At 40.5% G+C, this 20575-nt stretch overlaps 1 protein-coding gene across 9 annotated transcripts in view; it reads right to left on the bottom strand.

Annotated features, from left to right (window-relative positions):
• Positions 1-20575, bottom strand: part of LOC121284866 (diacylglycerol kinase beta) — a 695944-nt gene that overhangs the window by 278032 nt on the left and 397337 nt on the right. For all 9 annotated transcript variants that reach the window (XM_041200699.1, XM_041200700.1, XM_041200703.1 and 6 more), the window contains 2 exons: positions 11040-11138; positions 8335-8451 (listed from right to left, as the gene is read on the bottom strand). In XM_041200699.1, the coding sequence (XP_041056633.1) occupies positions 8335-8451; positions 11040-11138 (216 nt within the window). The remainder of the gene's footprint in view (positions 1-8334; positions 8452-11039; positions 11139-20575) is intronic.

The following is a 20575-nucleotide window of genomic DNA, read 5'->3' on the forward strand; positions in this document are numbered from 1 at the left end:
TCCCGACTAACGTAATTGATTTTGTATCTATTATTTTAATCCATATGGGTTCTGTTCCTATCCTTCTGTTAGTTATATCCTTTTTATCTACAGCATGATATTATCTCTAATTAATAAAGTATCTCAAGCCCTTTTCTCTCCTTCTCTGTCCTTTCTAACTATGGTAAAACCACGCAACATTTAGTTATCAGCCCTGTTCTTTATCTATGTTTCAGTTATCCCTATTACATCTGGTCCCTTGCTTTGGATTACTGCTTCCAGTTCCCCAATTTAACTTGTCTGCTATGTCCATTGCTGTGCAAGTTGTTTAACTTGCCTTCAATAGTTATTATTTTACTTTACTTTAACAATCCTTTTATATATCTGTTTTATAACTGTATTTGTTCCCTGGCAGTGTATGCCATCGTTTTCCTTACCTTTGTCTAACCTTTGCTCTCATCTCTTATTTCTTTTACCTTCAGACTTATTTGTACCAGAAGCCTTCTTCCATCTTATTAGTTGTATGCCCTATCCACAGCCCTTTTTTGTCCTTTCCGCTAGGTCACTAGTCCCACTCTAGTTTGAGTGGAGCTCATCCCTGGGTACAGCTACTTCCTGCCCAGTACTGGTGCCAGTGTCTCATGAAATGAAACCCCTCCTTCCTAATCCAGTCCTAAGTTGCAAGCATAAACAAATGTTTAGTGGAATGTGTATGTGCCAGCCATAGTACAAATTGCTCACAATAGAAGATAAACTGTAGGGTTTAATGCTGGATGCGATATTTACTTTGTACCATTCAAAGCACATTCTGTACACTTCTTTGCAAATACAATAAAGTATTGGACTGGGTGAAAGCAGTGACAATGGTAGTGTAAATTTTCACAATAGCTACTGACTTCTGTCTTTGTGAAATTGGAAAGAAAACTTGTTACATTAATAAAAGTGGCATAACATGTATATACTAATTAGGCAATTTCAATATGCAACCTCGGTAATTATTAAATAGATTTTCTCCTGTTACTCAGAAAAAAGGTAATTCCTTTCTCCAAGTTATTTGGAGACAATACATTTGTTATCCTAAGATGAATATAGTAGTGAAGTAAGCTAATTAATCTAATTAGCTTGATTTTCATATCATAATCTGAAATCACTATTCTTTCTAAATTGTGCACTGTAAAACTGATTAAAATGTACAAAACTAACTTATTACTTTTAAAGCTTTTGGTTAATCATCCATGGTTTAGAAGACTGGTTGTGCCAGAGAGGCAGTATAGTATATATGGTACTGTATTGAAGTACGTGCAATAACAGAAGGACGTGGGAGTGCATATTCACAAATCTTTGAACATGGCAGGGCAAGTTGATAAAGCAGTTAAGAAAACATATGAGATACTTGGCATTGTAAAATTTTATAAAAATCACTCATGGGATGTAGGTGTCACTGGCTGGGCCAGCATTCATTGCCCATGAGATGAGCTGCCTTCTTGAATCACTGCAGTTTATGTACTGTAAGTACACCCAGAGTGCTGTTAGGGGAGGGCAATCCAGGATTTTAACCCAGTGACTGAATCTAATAGAGCACTGAATCTAAAAACATGAGCTGCCACTGTTGTAATATAGCTAAATAATGCAGGCATTGTGTGCATTATATAATAAGGAGATGAGTAATCAGTTTTTGGTAACTGGTTAAGGGAGCAATGTTGGCCAGAAAATTTGAAGAACTCCCCACTTTTCTTCAAATAATTCATTATCATTCATCTAAACCACCATGTTCTGAAAAGCCGTATTACTCAGTATACTGCATTTCTTCTTATGCATCATGCAATACCAGTAAAAATATAAACAGGTTACTTTCATTTCAAAATACCTTTATTATACAATTGTATGAGTTAATTACCCAATGTTCTGATAATTTGTTGCAATTGAATAAGAAATCAAATTTACTATTGAATCGCTATTGTGGATCATCCATTCGAAGACCTCAGGTGTATGCTAAAAACATTCCCTCAAGATATATATAGAACATGAAAAAAACCTCTAAATATAAATGGCTCATGAAATTTTTTTGTAAACTGTTGTCACTGGTTTGTCAACCTATATTTAATAACCATATAATTATCCTTCTGTACTGCACAACCACGTATAAAACATTCAACCTTGCTGGCCTGATTAAAATCAGTACATGAAACTTATTGTGTTAGACAGAGATTATTTTGGACCTCTAACACAGAAACGTTGTTTATACTCTGCACATGAATACACTGTACAGCCACTAAAGGTGCATTTTTTTCTTGACATTAAATATTAATACATGACAATTTTAAAATTATTTTTTATGGTTATGTGCTTGAACCAAACATGTTATCTTTCCAGGATTGAAGGCTGACGGGAGCACAAAGTTTAGCTTTCCACAAGGTTAGAAACGAAATGTCACTTTACATGAGCCATTTCACTGAAAATAAACTGGATATATTTTGCCATGGAAGTTAAATTTTATTTATGGTGTTTTTATTATATGTGCCTAATACTACTGATAGTAAACCTCTCCAAAATTGTGAATGAGGTGACACCAAAAGTGAATGTAATCTGCATTGGACATGCACTTCCTGATCACAGATCTTACTTCCTTTTTTCACAGCTTTTGGTTATGCCTTACTGTCGACATTTACCATTGCAAATAGCCAATATTTTCTATTCAATCGTGCTCTAAGGGATTACAATAGGATCAGCTGGTCTTTTCTTGGCCTTTTCTATATTGTTGTTGAATGCTCTGGCCAATAGGTGGGTCTGTGAAGCGTATTTCAAAAGCTTCTCCCCGTTAATCTCAAATGGAGAGCAGTATTTTGGCTACGATCAAATAGTTAAGAGTAAAGCCAAGAAAGGGTAATATTACTGAGCTGGACTACAGAAGAGGAGCTTTAGATGAGAATGGGGTGATCCGCATGTCAAAAAATGCAGAAAGGCAACATAGAACAAGGATGAATAATGCACTACTTTCACAGAGGATGTCACTTATGATGTTAGTTGGGGTTGGTTTGGTGCTGTGGCAGAGATGGAAATGTAATTGGAATGCTTCAAAGCTGGAATTACAGGAAAGATGGGCGTTGGGTTGGGATGGTAGTGTTCAAGGTAAGTGGGACCAAGGATGCTTTTTTTTTGAGAAGATGGATGGTTATGACAGTTTATAAAGGGAGGGGGCAAACCAGATGAGACATTTACCACGTCAGCTACTGGCATGATAGTCAGGAAGGGAAGTTGAGTGGTCAGCCGTTTACTGGAAATGGGATCATGAGAGCTCAAGTGGGTCTCTTGGATGAGGTGATCTCAGAGAAAGAATGAGGGGATGTGAGAGAGAATCAAGAGATAAGTAGGTCAGCACAAGGAGTCATGAGGGCATAGTGGGCAAAGCAAATGGTTGGAACCAATAGAGGGAGCTTAACAGATGGTCTCAACCTAGTGACAAAGAAGCCCATTAGTTTCTTCCACTTGGTGATAGGTATGTGGAGGATTTAGAGGAAAGGGGTTTAGAGAGTAGGTTAATAGTGGAGACAAGAGTCAGGATTTTATCTGCTCTCTGCAGAAGTAGTACGTCATTTGACACCTCAAGACTGTTCCAACATTCAGTTAGAGCATAGCTGACATGAATCTCAATATTGCTTTTATCTGTCCACTACACTGCATGCATATGCTAGTGCCTTGCTTAACCAGGTGTGTTTCAATCATTGTCCAGGTAACTCTGCATCTTGTGTGTGTGTAAAGTTTGTGTCAAAAGTATAATAACTTTCATAAATTTTTCTGGTTTATTGTGATTGTAGTTGGGTCTGTCTGTGTGATTTAATTACATTTGGAGTCAAGTAGGCTGCAAGCTTGAAAATCATCAAAAGAAGCTAGGTGTAGAAATGTGCTTGACATGCTATTGAGTACACATGGGTGCTGGTGTAGCATGGAATTTGCATTTTTTGATAAATGAAGGGATTGTTGGATTTCAAAGGGATGTTAGTCTTTTTACAACTAGCCAGATAAGCAAGACTGAGTCTGTTTATTTTTCCCAAAGGTTGCTAACAATATTGGTAATATGAAAATTTTTATATTATGAACAAGAATCAGTTTCAAAGACATGTGGAACAATAAAATTTACATATTAAAGAGAGAAGGCCATGTAAGATCTAACAGGAGTGTGTGAAACAGCCTTCAAGAAGCCTCCAGCCATTTGTCCATAAGCCTGCGATGTAAAGTAACTGAAGTTGGAGAAAAACCATTTGGAATTCCACTCTCAAATGGGCACCATGTTAACTTGCTGGTCTTGTTTTAAATATAAAATCTATTTTGGACTGTTGCCTTAAAGGTGGTGTGTAACTGGGAGTCAGGTTAATTAGGAATTTTAGGAGTTATTATAGTAATAAATAATTTGTAGTCTTATGTATGTGCTTGAAATCTTTTATTTTGTTAATAAATATTTTAAGTTAATTTTTTAAATCTCTAAAGGTCTTGGTGGACTCGTTACTTTTGAATTCAGTGCACAGCTTCTCTTGGTAAATACAAATTGCAAAACCGTTGTGATTGCACGGCTAAGTTTCTCTTGTGGATTTGGTCCAATTGGCACATTTCATCTGCCACATCATAACAAAGCAATGGGATAGGAGCCTGCCAGGTAACCTCTGCTTACTCCAATTCCCACCACCCTTAAACTCACAGTCCTGTTGCAATACAAATGGTATGGACAGGTTAGGTGAATGGGCCAAAATTTGGCAGATGGAGTTTAACGTGGATAAGTGACAGTTTATCCATTTTGGCCAGAAGAATAAGAAGGCAACTTATTATTTAAATGGAGAGAAACTTCAGAATGCTTCAGTACAGAAGGATCTGGGTGTCCTCGTGCATAAATCGCTGAAAGCTAGTATGCAGGTACAGCAGGTAATAAAGAATGCAAATGGAATTTTGGCATTTATTGCTAAAGGAATAGACTATAAAAATAGGGGAAGTGTTGTTGTACCAATTGGTGAGACCGCACCTGGAGTACTGTGCACAGTTTTGGTCCCCTTACTTGAGGAAGGATGTCGTTGCATTGGAGGCGGTTCAGAGGAGGTTTACTAGATTGATTCCAGAGATGTGGGGCTTGTTTTATGAGGAGAGATCGAGCAGTTTAGGCCTATACTCGCTAGAGTTTAGAAGGATGACAGGAGATCTAACTGAGATATATAAGATGCTAAAGAGGATAGACAAAGTAGACATGGAGCGGATGTTTCCCCTTGTGGGACATTCTGGAACGAGAGGCCATAGTTTTAGGCTAAGGGGTGGTGGATTTAAATCAGAGATGAGGAGTAATTACTTTTCTCAAAGGGCTGTTAAAACTGTGGAATTCACTACCTCAGAATGCAGTGGATGCCAAGAATAAATTTAAGGAGGCGATAGAGAGATTTTTAATTAGTAATGGGTTGAAAGGTTATGGGGCGAGGGCGGGATATTGGAGTTGAGGCCAAAATGAGATCAGCCATGATCATATTGAATGGCGGGGCAGGCTTGAGGGGCTAAATTGCCTACTCCTGTTCCTAGTTCTTATGTTCTTATGGCTTTGCCCAAGTCTTGAACAAGGGGAAAAATTTTAAATTAAGAATAGTATAATCAGAAGTGAAATCAGGAAGCATTTTTTCACACAAAGGATAGTAGAAAGTTAGAATATTATTCCTTAAATGGCTGTTGATGCTGAGTCAAACAAAAAATTCAAGACTGAGATCAAGAAGTTTTGTTGAATAAAGCTATCAAGAATATGGCCCAGATTTTTGTGGAGTGGGAAGACTCCACAGATTTTCAAAAATGACAGATGAGGTCCAGATGTGCAAGTCCCACCTCTATTTCCAACAAATCTCACTTACGTTGGTAGGGGAAAGGGGGCTGAACAGAATTCACACAAGGAAAATCCAAACTCAGCAGGGCCTTTGGCTGCTGCAAAGGAATGAACCCGCAGTATGGGAGACACAAATTTATGGAGTAGACGTAAACGCTCTTGAATGTTGGATAAGGTCTGTTTAACTTTCATAATCTGAAGTTATTGAAATCCCCAGCCCTTTAAAAATGAAAAAAGGCTACAGACGTCAGTGGAGTAAAAGAAAAACTCTGTTGTAGGAGGTGCAATAATTGTTTGTTGATATTTCCCTAAGGGCCCTTTATGAATACTTGGCTTATTCCCAAAAGCAATAATTATCTCAGCAGAGGGATTTCTGAGGTCATAGTTCGATTGACTGATTAGAGCCCATTAAAGGATCAATATGGAGTATGAATAGAAATTTGTTTGCTTTTATAAGAGATTAAATACCGAGATTTAAAAATAAACTTTGACTGGAATTTCATGAATGGGAGTTTGTTTTCCAACTATTAAGTCTGTATAGTGAAATCTGTATCAGATTTTTAGAATTCTTTTATTTTATCTCCACACAGCCCCTGGGGACTGCTCAGAGTGGGTATTGGGTAAGTTGCCATCAGGGTATAAAGGACCATGGGGTGTTGGGGGCTTTATTTGGCAAGAGGGTATATGAGGCCAGGGGGGTGACTGGGGGGACACCTAAAATTTCATAACACGACTGGGATGAGGTCCCAGAGAACCGAGGCGGGTCTTCTAACTAGCGCACCTCAGCACTCGCCTGCCCGCCTGCCTCCATGGTTGCCTATGTTCTGCTTCTGGGATTGGTGGGCTTGTCTCTATCCCATACCCATGCCCTCCCTTAGCGAAGATCATGACATTCAAGGGCCTTTTTTCAAGACAGGTCCAGTGAGTTGGGAAATTTCCCAACTTGAGCTACTTGCCTTGACAGCAAAAATGCAGGCCTGTGAATCAAAGCTGGATAGGTGTTGATGTGTATATTATAATATATATCTCATTTGAAACATTTCAATTAACCTTAACCTTCTAAACTCAAGTGAATACAAACTAAATTTATGCATCCTATCATCATAATTTACATTTTTAAGCTTCTACTCTGACGCATCTGTGCTGTATCCCTCCAAGGCTAATATATCTTTCCTGAGGTGGAGTGCCTAAAACTGGATGCAGTACTCCAGATGGGTCTGACAAAGGCTTTGTACAATTGAAGCATCATCTCTTCTCCTTTGTATTTCAGCCCCTTTGAGATTGTTACTTTTTGCACTGATACACTAACTTTTATTGATTTATATACCTGGACACCCAAATCCCTTCACTCCTTCGATCCTAGCCTTTCACCATTAGTCAAATTTGTCTTCCTTGGGTCCAATTTAGATGAACTCACACTTTGCCACATTGAACACCATTTGTCACAGTTATCCCACTCCTTTAATCTATATCCCTTTGTAATTTCCTGCTCCTATCTACACAACTTAATGCACCTCCTAACTTAGTGTCATCTGCAAACTTGGATATACAATTTTCCAATCCTTGCTCCAAATCATTTATATATCTATTTCTATACATATATATATTATATCACTTGTCACATCCTGTCAATCAGGGTACATTCCCTTTATCCCTATTTGTTTCCTACCTGCCAACCAATTATTGATCAATATCACAAGGTAACCTTCAATTCCTGCAATTTTTTTTAATAACCTCTTGTGTGGAATCTTTACTAATACTGACCAGCAGTCCATATGGGCAACATCCATATACACTCCTCTGTTCATCATGCTAGTGACCTCTTCAAAAATTCAACTAGTTTAGTCAGGTATGATTCACCCTTCCCAAATCTACACACTATCTGATTAGCTTATGCATGTTCAAGTGCTCAGTCACTCCATTCCTGATGAAAGATTCCAGTCAATTCCCCAGAACTGGCATTAAGCTGTCAGATCAGTAGCTTTCTGGTTTTTCTGTCCTTCCTTTTTAATTATTGGACTGAAATTGCCAATTTTCCCAACAAAAGGCACAATTCTCAAATCTAGATAGCTTTAGAAAATTATGATGAACCCACTGGAAATTTCCCCATCTGCCTTCTTTATTAACCTTTGGTAGCAATCGTCAGGCCCTGGAGATATGTCTATCTGATGTCCTGTAATTTTTCAATTGCCATATTTTAAAAACTGATATTAAATCCAAAAAGTTCTTGACTTCTTTTTAGGTTCCCTGGTATTTTGTGTTAATTTTACAAGTCTGCTCTTTCCCTATAATCCATATTGTATGAACTGCATCTGTCTTTAATGTGCCCATATTCCCTTTTAACACTCTCTCTTAATAAGCGAAACATTTTACTGTTAGTCCTGACATCCCTTGCAAGGTTTTGCTCCTACCTCTTTTTGCACCTCTTATTACCTCCTTTGCATCCCTTTATTGCTTTTTATCACTCTTCCAGAATGGGGATTACTGATAAATTGATCTATTCAACATACCTGCAGTCCTTGCCCATCTACTGTTGTCGAATTGTATTTAAAAGCCTGATTGTTATCATCTGAACTTGTGGTTGTTGGTGAATCACTTTCAGCCTTTCTCTGATTGGGCTGTCTATCCTTTAAAACAAAAAAACAACCAAAACAATTAATTAAATCTGGTAACAGCTTATCTTTATTTTGTTAGACACACCAGCCGGAAATCCTGGATTTGCAGGCATCTGCAGCATAAGAGTGGATTTACACCTGAAATACCCCTGTCGTGCATGATAAAGGAACAGGAAGAGGAGCAGCAGAAACAAAAGGCTCTGAGAGCAAGGCACCCTGACAGAAGACAGCAGTCCACTCACTAATGAGTGCAATGGGGTCCTTACCAACCAGGCTCCCCCAGTTGATTAAGCCCCCAGTAGGATGGAAATCCTGTCTCGAGGCTATGCCCCTTTAATTTTGAAAATATTAAACTGACTGGAAATTTTGCAATTTGAAATGAGACAGAACAAGCTACTGAAATATACAAGGCCACCTTCCAAGGTTAAAGTGAAAAACAAACAGGTCATACTCAGGGGAGTGAAGAGAGAGACGTTTCCTATAATTCAGAGACCCATCGAAACTGGTCACTGTCTAAGGAAGACACATTAAAATGCAAAGTGCTGGATATTGAAACAATGGCTGCCACAGACAGACCCAGCCAAAAACTCCTTGGGAATACACAATGGGTGAAGTACAACAGCCACTGCAGAGAGATTGCAGGAAAGTTTTCAGCAGAGGAAACAGGCTTTCTCTCTCTCTTTTAGAACAAGTGTATTACCTGGTTTGGAAGCCAACTTTACTAGAAATCTACCAGCGAACCAAGGTTGCATGATAATTACAACATTTTCTACATACGACCACATCCACGAAACAAGCTACTCCAAATTGGCCGCAACGTTTAAAAATCTATGCCTCAAGTGTTATCAAAGGATACCTAACCGTATATTCTTTACATTCTTTTTTTCAATTGGGCTCTACCTTCCTGTTTTTCTGATACCTGTGTGTGAGACCTTGCATTTTTATTATTTTTTTCCCTCTGGTTTAGTGGCTAATACATTTGCTCTTTCTTTGGCTTAAGAAAACCTTTTTTGATTGGCTCCTTGTAGCCCACAGGTTAAATAGTCAAATACATTTTTAATTGGAAAAGGCACATGCTTGTGAAAAAGAAACTTCAGCCTTTGTTGGGACCGACCAAGGAGGTTGAATAGAGGGAAGCCAGTTCACTTCTCCTTACCTGGTCATAACAATCCCACCCCTGCAAGCTGCCGGCTTACTGTCATAAAGCGGTGGCCACGGCCAATACCAGACTTGGTCCTGCAGAAAGGATTAGAGATGGAACCCTAGATAGAGGTGAGAGTGGGTAGAAGGGAAGTCACGGGGAAGGGATTACCAGTTTGGGCAGAGGAGTGGCTTTCAGTGAGCAGCCCTCTTCCTATTGCCAGGTTCCTCAATTAGGCATACAGTGCCCATCAACAAGGGACCCTTACCCCCAATCCCTGTGGGCTGCAGGCAAAGCAGACAGGGTTTGGTGGGCGGACTCCTCGGATGACATGTCTCCCACCCACCATTGGTATTCAACTTTAAGTGGCCTCTGGACAGGAAGGCCGCCCTCCACCCTTCCCACCCTAAGCTTGACTGTGGGGAGTTGGGACGGCTATGGGGTGCCCACCCTGTACCATCCTGCCTGATCAAGTGGCACTGCCCCCACCCCCTGCTCATCTCAGGTGGAGGGGAGCATTACATTCTGCCCATTGTTACCCCTACTGATGTCACTACATTTATGCTCATTATAAATGTTCTGGTGTAGGGAAATTAGACACATTGGAAATTTCTGCATAAGTTTCTGTCATCAATATCGACAGAGAAACTAACAGAAAAGTAGGCCTAACTTTTTGTCTGAATGCAATCTAGGGAATTCAAGGCCACTGTACTCCTAATGTTATCAATTAGATACTTGACCAGTAAGTTTAAATGGTAATCATTTCACAATATCTTCACCTTTAAGTTCCCATATTCTAAACACTTTACGTGTAGGTTGGATCTTACACTTGGAACAACAATTAGGGAGGCTGAATTCCTATGTTAGGTCATGATCCCCTTATTACTCCAGCAACTAGTCATGAAAATACCCAAGAATTGATCAATTTGTAAACTAATGTCTTGCTTTATCACATACCAATAGAAAAGTCGCAAATATTCAAACCTGCTCACAGTATTTATACTTTAAGAGTAATTTTTCAGCCAGACAGCAACACTTATTTATTCACAATACCCAAATGGTACCTGAACGTAAAATATACACACTTGAAGAAATTGGTAACCTTTTTAAAATAAATGGTGACTAATTTAATTATTTACTTCTAACAATGCTTGAAGTTTTAAAGACAGAAATGAAATAAAGATCAATGTGTTCTGCCACTCAAAGTTTTCACAGGATATTTTTATCCACTGCCTGATTTTGTGTGTACCTGCATGCCTTTATTCTTTGTTGAAGTAAGAAATGGTCCACTGTGTTTTTTAAAATATTTCAATCAAGTCAACATTTGTAATAAGTGAGAACGCCAAGAGTGGAATTCAAAAACCAGAGGAAGTTTAAAGGATCAGGGGGAAAGTAAAGCAAAATTACACTTGAAATCCTCAGGCATTGTACAAGAAACTCTAAATTGTTGAAGTCTTACCAGAACTACAGGGCATATGTAGGAGGGAAGTAATATGTGGTCTTTTAGTTGGCCACCATCACATTCAGGTTTGATATGCGACACGCATTTGTTGTGAAGCTGTAAAAAAAACAAGCAATTAGTAACTCAAACAAGAAATTCCTAACAGCTAAAGATTACCTTAATGTTCAATGGCAATCACTGGTGGAGGGCTATATAGCAAAATAGATTCTAATGTAATTCAACGAAGTCAAGAATCAAAGCTCTAGGATTGTATATTGATATGTGGGGACAGATCTTCCGTGCAGTGGCAATCACAGTTGGATTGCCACTTTGCTCCTTCTTACTTGACTTAGTCTGGAGTTACACATTTCTCATCCGGACTTCTGACCCAGGCTCGGTGAGAAATTTGCAATGCAGCAGCTCCAGACTCCTTCCAACACAGGGCAGGGTAGTAGGGGGAATTGAAGCCACAATCGCTTTTTATGGCACTAGCTGCGTAAAGTGGCAAGTTTAAAGGTCCCAGCCACTTTAAGATGCCAGGAAGAAGTGTGGGGAATTCCAAGGGGTCCACCCCGCATATCTTCTGGGGTACCTCCAGGACACGACCCTCAGGAAACAGAAGTTCTGAGCCACTATGATTAAAACAACTTGTACGTTTCCCAATTGCTTTATCAAAAGTATTATATTCTCAAAGCAAAAGACAAGGAGTGAAAGTGCATTAAGGGTTTCATGCACAAACTGCTGAGGCCTGCAAGCATCTAACACACTTGTCCTCTGAAGTGCAAAGTAAAATATGACCAGGGGAAAAGTAAAGGCATCGGATATCCTGAAAAATAAAAACAAAAATCAATAGACAAATAAAAAACTAAACTCAGGCTAGCATTGACACATTAGCTTAGAAATGAAGGTCCTACTCATGCTGGATTCTTTCAGGAGGTAGCCCTGATGTATCTGTGAAAAAAAAATTTTGCATGCTGTCTGCAGTTATTTGTGGGAATGTAATACATACTGTATCTTTGTGTTTTCAAAAGGTGCATGACAAGATGTTACATTGGAGGCTTGTGGATAAAATTAAGTCCATGGTATTGTATGAATTCAGGCAGCATGGACTACAAACAGAGTGGTGATGAATAGATGTCCAATGGACTGGGGATACATAAACACCAGAATTCCTCAAATGTCTGTGTTGAGTTCATGAACTTCCTTTATTCATTTGTAGATGAGGTAGGGGAGGTCTTGTGACGCAGTGGGTAGCATCCTTGCTTCTGAGCCATAAGCTTTGGATTTAGTCTCACTCCAGGACTTGATGGCCAGGGAAGGTGTGTTCAGAACACAGCTAAATGGTTGTGCATCAACTTGTAAATCCTAACAACATACTCCAATGGCAGGCGCTAAGAGCAAGGGAGGTTCCTGGTCAGCCATGTGATGGAAAGAAATTGGAGCTTTATTTTTATTCTTTCACATGATGTGGGCTTGGCTGGCTCAGCCAGCAATTATTGCCCATCCCTAATTGCCTTTTGAGGAGGTAGGGGTGAGCTGCCATCTTGAACCACTGCAGTCCATGTAGCGTAGGTACACCCACAGTATATTTAGGAAGGAAGTTCAAGGATTTTGACTCAGTGACAGTGAAAGAATGGCTAAATAGTTCCAAATCAGGATGGTTGTTGGCTTGGAGGGGAGCTTGCAGGTGATGGTGTTCCCATCCATTTGCTGCCCATGTCCTTCTAGGTGGTAGAGGTTGCAGGTTTGGAAGGTGGTCCACCATCACTATCCTTGTGATACTATCCATGCATACACTATGCATGTAAAACTGTACATTGTCACAGCAACTCAGACTCCATGGAGGGGGTTGGTTGGTTCAGTTGGCTAGATGGCCGGTGTGGATCAGATTGGTGCCAACAGCATGGGATTCGATTCCTGTTCCGAATGGGGTGGATTCAGGACCTACTCCCTTGCTCTACCCATGGAGGAGATTGTGGTGCCGTGGGTTGGATCTGCCTTTGGGCAGAGATCAGAAGAAGTAGTAGTGGTAGTTATGGGGCACAATAGCACATTTACCGACAACAATAAAAGAGACTGATTAACTGTGACAGTCAGTGACTTCAGAAAGGCACAGGTAGGCTAATAGATTGTGCAGCTTTCAATTGAAATATATTTTAGAAGGTCAAATTAGAGTGTGGACATAAGCAATAAATGATGAATTTAAAAGGAAGAGGGGCTTTTTGGAGATTCTGATACACAAGTCTTGAAAAATATGAGAGCAAGTTGGTAAACTTGTAAAAATTGCATATGCAATAAGCTTTCATAAATAGGGGCACAACATACATAAGCAATGAGATGATGTTAAACCTACATGAGTTATTGATTATCCCACAGTTGCACCCCATTTTGTATTGTCTACTTTAGAAAGATGCCAAGGCCATATTCACTAAGATAATATTAAGGATGAGAACTTCTCAAAACTATGAAGGGATATTTAAAAAGGAAGCGAGGGATAGACCGAATAATTACTCAGTAGTGGGCAAATTACTGGAATCAATTCCGAGGGACAGGATAAACTGTCGCTTAGAAAGGCGTGGATTAATCAAGCACAGTTAGCATGGATTTGTTAAGGGAAGGTCATATCTGACTAATTTAACTGAACTTTTGAGGAAGTAACAAGGAGGAATGGTGAGGGTACTCCAGTTGATGTGGTTTACATGGATTTTAGCTGGCTTTTGACAAGGTCCACATGGCAGAATGGTTAAAAAAATAAAAACCCATGGGGTCCTGAGAATTGTAGCAGGATTGATACAAATTGGCTCAGTGGCAGGAAATAAAAGGTAATTGTTGATGGTTGTTTTTGTGACTGGAAGGCTGTTTCCAGTGGAGTTCTGCAGGGCTCAGTATTGGGTCCCCTGCTTTTTGTGGTATATATGTTAATGATTTGGACGTAAATGTAGGGGGAATGATCAAGAATTTTGCAGACAGCACAAAAACTGGCCGCATGGTAGGTAGTGAGGAGGATTGTGGTAGACTGCAAGAAGATACTAATGGACTGGTCAGGTGGTCAGAAAAGTGTTAAATGGAAATCAACCCAGAGGATTGTGAGGTGATGTACTTGTGGAGGCCAAACAAGGCTAAAGACTACACAATAAATGGTAGGGCACTGAGAGGAGTAGTGGAAGCGAGGGATCTTGCAGTGAACGTCCACTGATCCCTGAAGGCAGTTTGATAAGATGGTTAAGAAGGCATATGAAATCCTTTCATTTATTAGTCGAGGCATAGAATATAAGAGAAGAGACGTATGCTGGAACTATATAAAACATTAGTTAGGCCACAACTTGACTACTGTGTGCAGTTCTGGTCACCTCATTATGGAGAAGATTTAAGAGGATGTTGCTAGAGCCAGAAAATTGCAGCTATCAGGAAAGATTGGATAGGCTGGGGTTATTCTCCTTGGAACAGAGGAGGCTGAGGGGAGGTTTGACTGAGATGTGAGGGGCCCGGATAGATTAGATGGGAAAGGCCTATTTATTTTAGCAGAGAGGTCAATGACTAGGGCTTGGATTTAAAGTGATTGGCAAAAAGATTATAGGGGATATGAGGAAAATCTTTTTCATCCAGAAAGGTTAATAGAGGCAGAAACCCTCAAATCATTTAAAAGGGGTCTGGACATGCACATGAAGTGCCATAACCTGCAGAGTTACGGACCAAATGCTGGAAAGTGGGGTTAGACTGGGTGGTTCATTTTGTGGCCAGCGCAGACACATTAGACCCAGTGACCTCTTTCCGTGATTCTAAAACTAAGGCAATTTTCATCAGTATAGGGAAGGTTAAGAGGAGATCTGATAGCCATGTGTGTAGTGTAAGGGGTTAATTGTAGTTCTGAGATATGCTACTGAGATACACTAAACATCATCACAGGAAGTGATGCAATGTTATATGATCTTGCTCTCTCTTGTGGACCTCATGGTAAGATGAAGCCACTGTAAGATGTTTCTCAATAAATTTACTGTTTTCATTACTTCAGCAGACTCTGTGAATATTCTATATTTGCACGAGACCAAAAATATTATGTGGTGGCAGCGAGCGAAAGAGCAAGCAAGGAAATGTCTTTGCCATTACTGAAAAGCTTCGAGCTGGTCACAGGTGTCAACCAAGCAGAAGTGTGGCTGAACTGCCGCTGCAGATTTGCCAGATATCGTACTGCACTGGACCTCGCTGCAAAGGAGAGCAGTGAGCGGGTCAGTATGTTATTATACACGATGGGTGTCTGTGAGGGCATATCCAAGTTAGGCAAGGGATCAACAGGCTACATAAGATTAAGTAATAAAAGCATTTGATGCCTCCTTCAACCTGCAAAAGAATACCATTGTCGATTGGGCTAAATTTAACAAGCTTACCCAATGATCTGTACAGGCTGTATAGATGGCAGATCAAAAGATGAACTAATTAGGACAGAATTGCTGTCGGAGTCTTTAATGAAGCGTTGTCTGAACACTTAGAGTCAGTGGATGATTTAACTTTAACAAAGGCAATTCAACGGAACAGAAAAACTGAGGGCAGGAGGCAAAATCGATTGATGTTTTGGGGTGAGAGAGAGAACCAAATCCCAAAAACATCTGACTCAATGGAGTATGCTAAATTTAAAATCAGAGGGGTGGTCGTACAAAAGCAGGGGAGGCAGGAAAAGCACTTGTCAACCGCCTCAGCTAACGGTAATTGGTATGGCAGGAAATAAAAGCACAGGCATCAAAACTGTCCTGCCAGAGGTCGAATCAATGGTACTGAGGTGTCTTTCCTTGGAAAGATCCAGGAACAAAATGGAAACTACTGGAGTGCTGATATCCTAGTAGAGGGAAACAAGACACGCTTCAAGTTAGACACAGGTGCAGCAGTTTCAGTTTTTCTGATGAACTGTAGCTGGAGAAAAGTTATCTTCAGCCATAATGCACAAAACTACACAAGCAGGAGGCATAGAACTCAATGTCATAGGAGAACTGAATGCGACCCTATAGAGAGAGAAAAGTGACTGAAACCATATATGTGATCTTGAACCAGAGCTGTTCACTCTTCAGCAGGAAAGCCTGTACTGACTTACATCTGATTTGCAGAGTGGAGGAACTGGAAAGCTGAGAAGATCAGCCTAAAATCTTTGGAGCTGAACTTCCACAGCTGTTCACAGGGCTAGGAAAGCTGAAGGCAGCATAACACATGACTATGTCCTGAAGCTAAGACAATGTGTCTGTTTACACCACAGAAGTTGCTCATCCATTCTTGCCAAAGGTAAAGAAGGTAACTGACTTTGTGTTGAAGCAAGGGGTTATTTTATCTGTGACAGAACCAACAAGCTGGTGCTCAGGGATGGTCCCAGTGCCAAAACCCAACAGACCTATCAGAATTTGCATAGATCTTACACAGCTGAACAAAGTAATTGAACACGCAGTTCATCATATGTCATCTGTGGATGAGAGTTTAGAAAAATTGGGAGAGTTTTCAATCTTCACGAAGCTAGATGCAAATACTGGATTTTGGCAACTCCCCCTCAACAAAGAGTCTAAGTTGCTCACAAACTGCATTGCACTGTTCGGGAGGTTTTGTTTGAACAGCTTACTCTTTGGTATCTTATTGGCACCAGCAATCTTCCAGGGGACAATGTCAAGTATCCTAGAAGGACCAGGTGGAGTCACGTCATATGGATGATGCCCTGATCCATGGATCCACTCATGCAGAACCATCTAGACACTAGAATGTGAACGGTGGTATGATGCCTAAAGGATGCAGGACTAACACTCAACACCAAATATGAATTCTTGCTGCCTACTGTCAAGTTCCTTGGGATGCATCTGGTGTCAAGAGTTGAGCCCCAGAACACAAGGGAAAAAAGGAATTTCTAGCTCCTTGGAATGTGACTGAGCTCTAGAGGGTTCAAGGGTATGGTAAACAAAGTTGGAAGGTTCCTGCCCAACCTAGCGGTCATTAATGCGTCACTATGTCAACTGTTGCGACATGACAATGCATAGTGCTCGGAGGAAGCACAGCAGAGGCCTTTTGAGAAAATCAGAGAGATGCTGTTAGCTCACTAAGATCCACAGCTATACCCATTATCACTGTTGCAAATGCATTTTCTACAGGATTGGGAGCTGCACTCTTTTGGATACAGATGGATAGAAAGCAGACCAGTTTACTGTGCATCCTGTTCACTGATAGAGACTGTTTAGAGATATGGAGTGATAGAGAAAGAAGCATTAGCTGCTACATGGGCTTGTGAAAAGTTTGCAGATTTGTTCTTGGTCTCCACTTCAAGACAGAGACAGACCACAGCCCATTAATAAAGAGTTAGCAAAAATATCTCCACAAGTACGATTCAGACCATGGATGATAAAGTTTGATGCAAAGACAGAGTATGTTCTGGGAAAACAGCAGATGTTTTGTCCTGTATCCCAGTGGCAAGGCCTGAACAAGGTGATGTACCCTTGTCGAAGAGGTAGAAACCTTTGTTACCAAAAACAACTCAGCGACTGAATGAAATCAGAGATGCACAGAAAACATATGAAGGATGTACTCAGCTCAGGCAGTACTGTGTCAAAGGATGGCCAGCATACATGCCACACAATCGCATTCTCATGCAGTGCTATGAACAGAAGTCAATTGATGATTTACTAATCTAAGATGAGAGAGTGGTCATTCTGAGGGTTCTGAGACTTTTTACAATGCAATGATTCCACAGGGGACATCTTGGCATCTCAAAATGTCGAGCCAGAGTGAGATATATTCTATTTAGTGACCAGGTCTCAAAGTTGTTAGAAGTTATGATTCAAACTGTATTAGTTGTGCTATTCATTGTCAGGAGGCAAGAACCATTGATGCCATCTTCCTTTCCATCAAATCCATGGGAATCTCTTGGGATGGACCTCTTCAAACACAGAGGCAAGGTGTTCTTGATCATAGTCGACTACCACTCAAGCACTGAAGGGTCACACTTCTGAAGCTTCGGGGGTGATGGTGGCATAGTGGTAATGACACTGGACTTGTAATTCAGAGGCCCCAGACTAATTCTGCAGCAACATGGGTTCAAATCCCACCATGGCAGCTGGTGGAATTTGAATTCAGTTAATAAATCTGGAATATAAAACTATTCTCAGTAATGGTGACCATGAAACTATCACTGATTATTGTAAAGAAAACCCATCTGGGTCACTAATGCCATTAAGGGAAGGAAATCTGCCATCCTTAACTGGTCTGGCCTATATAAGACTCCAGCCCCACAGCAATGTGGTTGATTCTTAACAGACCTCTGAAATGGCCTAGCAAGCCACTCAGTTCAAGGGCAATGAGGATTGGGCAACAAATGCTGGTCCTACCACCTCCCATGAAAGAATAAAGAAGGAAAAGCAGAAGGAGCTATTTGCAACAAATGGAATCCCAGACCTTGTCATCTCGGACAGTGGACCGCAGTTCGCCAATGAATACTTTGGAGAGTTCACGGCATCGTATGGATTTGTCTAAACCACCAGCTCACCAAGGTACTCTCAAGCCAATGGTGAGGCTTAAAGAGTAGTGAGTACAGCGAAAGCATTGCTAAAGAAGAATGACATCCAACTTGAGCTTCTATCATTCAAAATGGTCCAGCACCACATGAATGTTACATGGGAAGAATACTGAGAACTCAATTCCCTATTCTCTCTCACACACTCATGCCATAGGTACAAATTGATGACTTAGACAAGGTAAGGGAGAAAGAGGATGCATATCGTTCCAACCAGATGTGGAACAACAACAAACATCAGAAAACACGCAACCTGCCAGACCTCCAACCAGGAGAGTCTGTTTGGATCCTGAGACCAAGCTCATTAAAGACAAGTAGTTGAATAGATATCTCTTCCACAGTTCTACCTCATCCAAACAGATAATGGTATGGTGAAACAGAACAGATGTGCACAGTTGCCACACAGAAGCAATCTTCTACCCAGTCGAAGCAGTTAAGTACCAAATCGAACAGGCCAGAGATGTTGCATTCATTTAGCAATCCAGATGGCAACAAGACTGGTGGACCAGAGTCTTCTGCCAATTCTCCTCCTGCCCAACAGAGTCTTAGAGATCACATGCAGGACTCAAATCCCCAAAGGAGCAAAGGACCTGTTCAGGTAGACTAGTGAAACTGCCACAGCGGTTGTCCCTATGAAAAAAAGACATTGAAGTTAGTGGCTTGGGGGGGGGGGGGGTGGGAAGATGTAGCATAAGAGGTTAATTCTAATTGTGCGATATGGTAATGATACACAGTATGCATAATCACAGGAAGAGATGCAATGTCACATGATCTTGCTCCCTCTTGTAGACCACATGGCAGGATAAAGCCACTGTAAGATGATTCTCAATAAAGTTAGTGTCTTCCTTACCTCAGCGGACTCAATGTTCTGTATTAGCATAATGAGACCAAGAATATTATAATGTGCTCAATTAAGGAGGTATTTTGATAAGGTAAATAGGGAAAATTTATTTCCACTGGTTGATGAGTTTGTAACTAAAGGGCATAAATTAATCACCATCAACAGAACAAAAGGACAGTTGAGGAGAAATACTTTATCCAGAGATTTGTTTGGATATGGAGGCCACAAAATTTGTCTCCACATTGGCAGTTATTCGGGCGCTATGGTTTGGTTCCAAAATGCATCCACAGCAAGCATGCATACTTTTACTGTGCGCCAAAAACCATCTTGGATAGAGCAGTGTTGCGGAAGTATGCAGAGTAGATAGTGGCATCAATCAGCATTATATTGTGATTTGATACCAGCACTGCCATTTCAGAGCTCAACGCTCCAGCTTTTGTTCTCTCAAACGTGCACAGCTGGATATGAATTCAGCAGCAGGAAGGAACCTCCACCAGCCCCGTTTAAAGGGATCATCAACTACTCTCAGGTTAATTGCTGATTGATTTCTACTGGCTCTTGCTGAGCTTGTAAAAGAGTTGGTGGTTTGTAAGTTATTTTAAGTTGTTGAAATTTAAATGAAGTGATGTGGAGGGTGTTGAAGTACTTTGCCTTGATGTCAACAATTCTGCACAAAATGCTTGCTCCCAGATGTTGGTGCAGTAGCTTGCATTCGCCTAGGAGAATGTGCAGAGTTAAAACAGCTAGAGAAGGTGCTGGTATATGGTCAAGGGGGCCTGGTGGGACAGAAGAGCTCTTAGGAGGTGATCTGCCCAGGGTGTTCAGGAAGCAATTCTCCAACCTTAGCCTGAGTGATGAACAGCGTATGAGAAGTCTACGTTTCAGTGGAATGTACCATTGAAACCGAAATCACTGAAATGTACCATCTACAGTATCTATAACTTCAGCCTCAGGACAAAGCCAGGACTGCATTACCAGTGCTCTATGAATGCCAATAACTCAGTGCAAGGTGTTTCTTACAGGTGAATTTACAGATCTGAGGCAAATTTGACAACACTAAAGGGCATTTTTGTATGAACATAGCTCAACAGATGCACATTCTCTGTGCTAAGTATAAAATTCAATTTGTGCTTTTTGCACTTCTGTACTAAAACTCTCTAGTTTATTTTTACTTGCATTATT

Source organism: Carcharodon carcharias, chromosome 12 (assembly GCF_017639515.1).
Source record: "Carcharodon carcharias isolate sCarCar2 chromosome 12, sCarCar2.pri, whole genome shotgun sequence".
NCBI lineage: Eukaryota > Metazoa > Chordata > Chondrichthyes > Lamniformes > Lamnidae > Carcharodon > Carcharodon carcharias.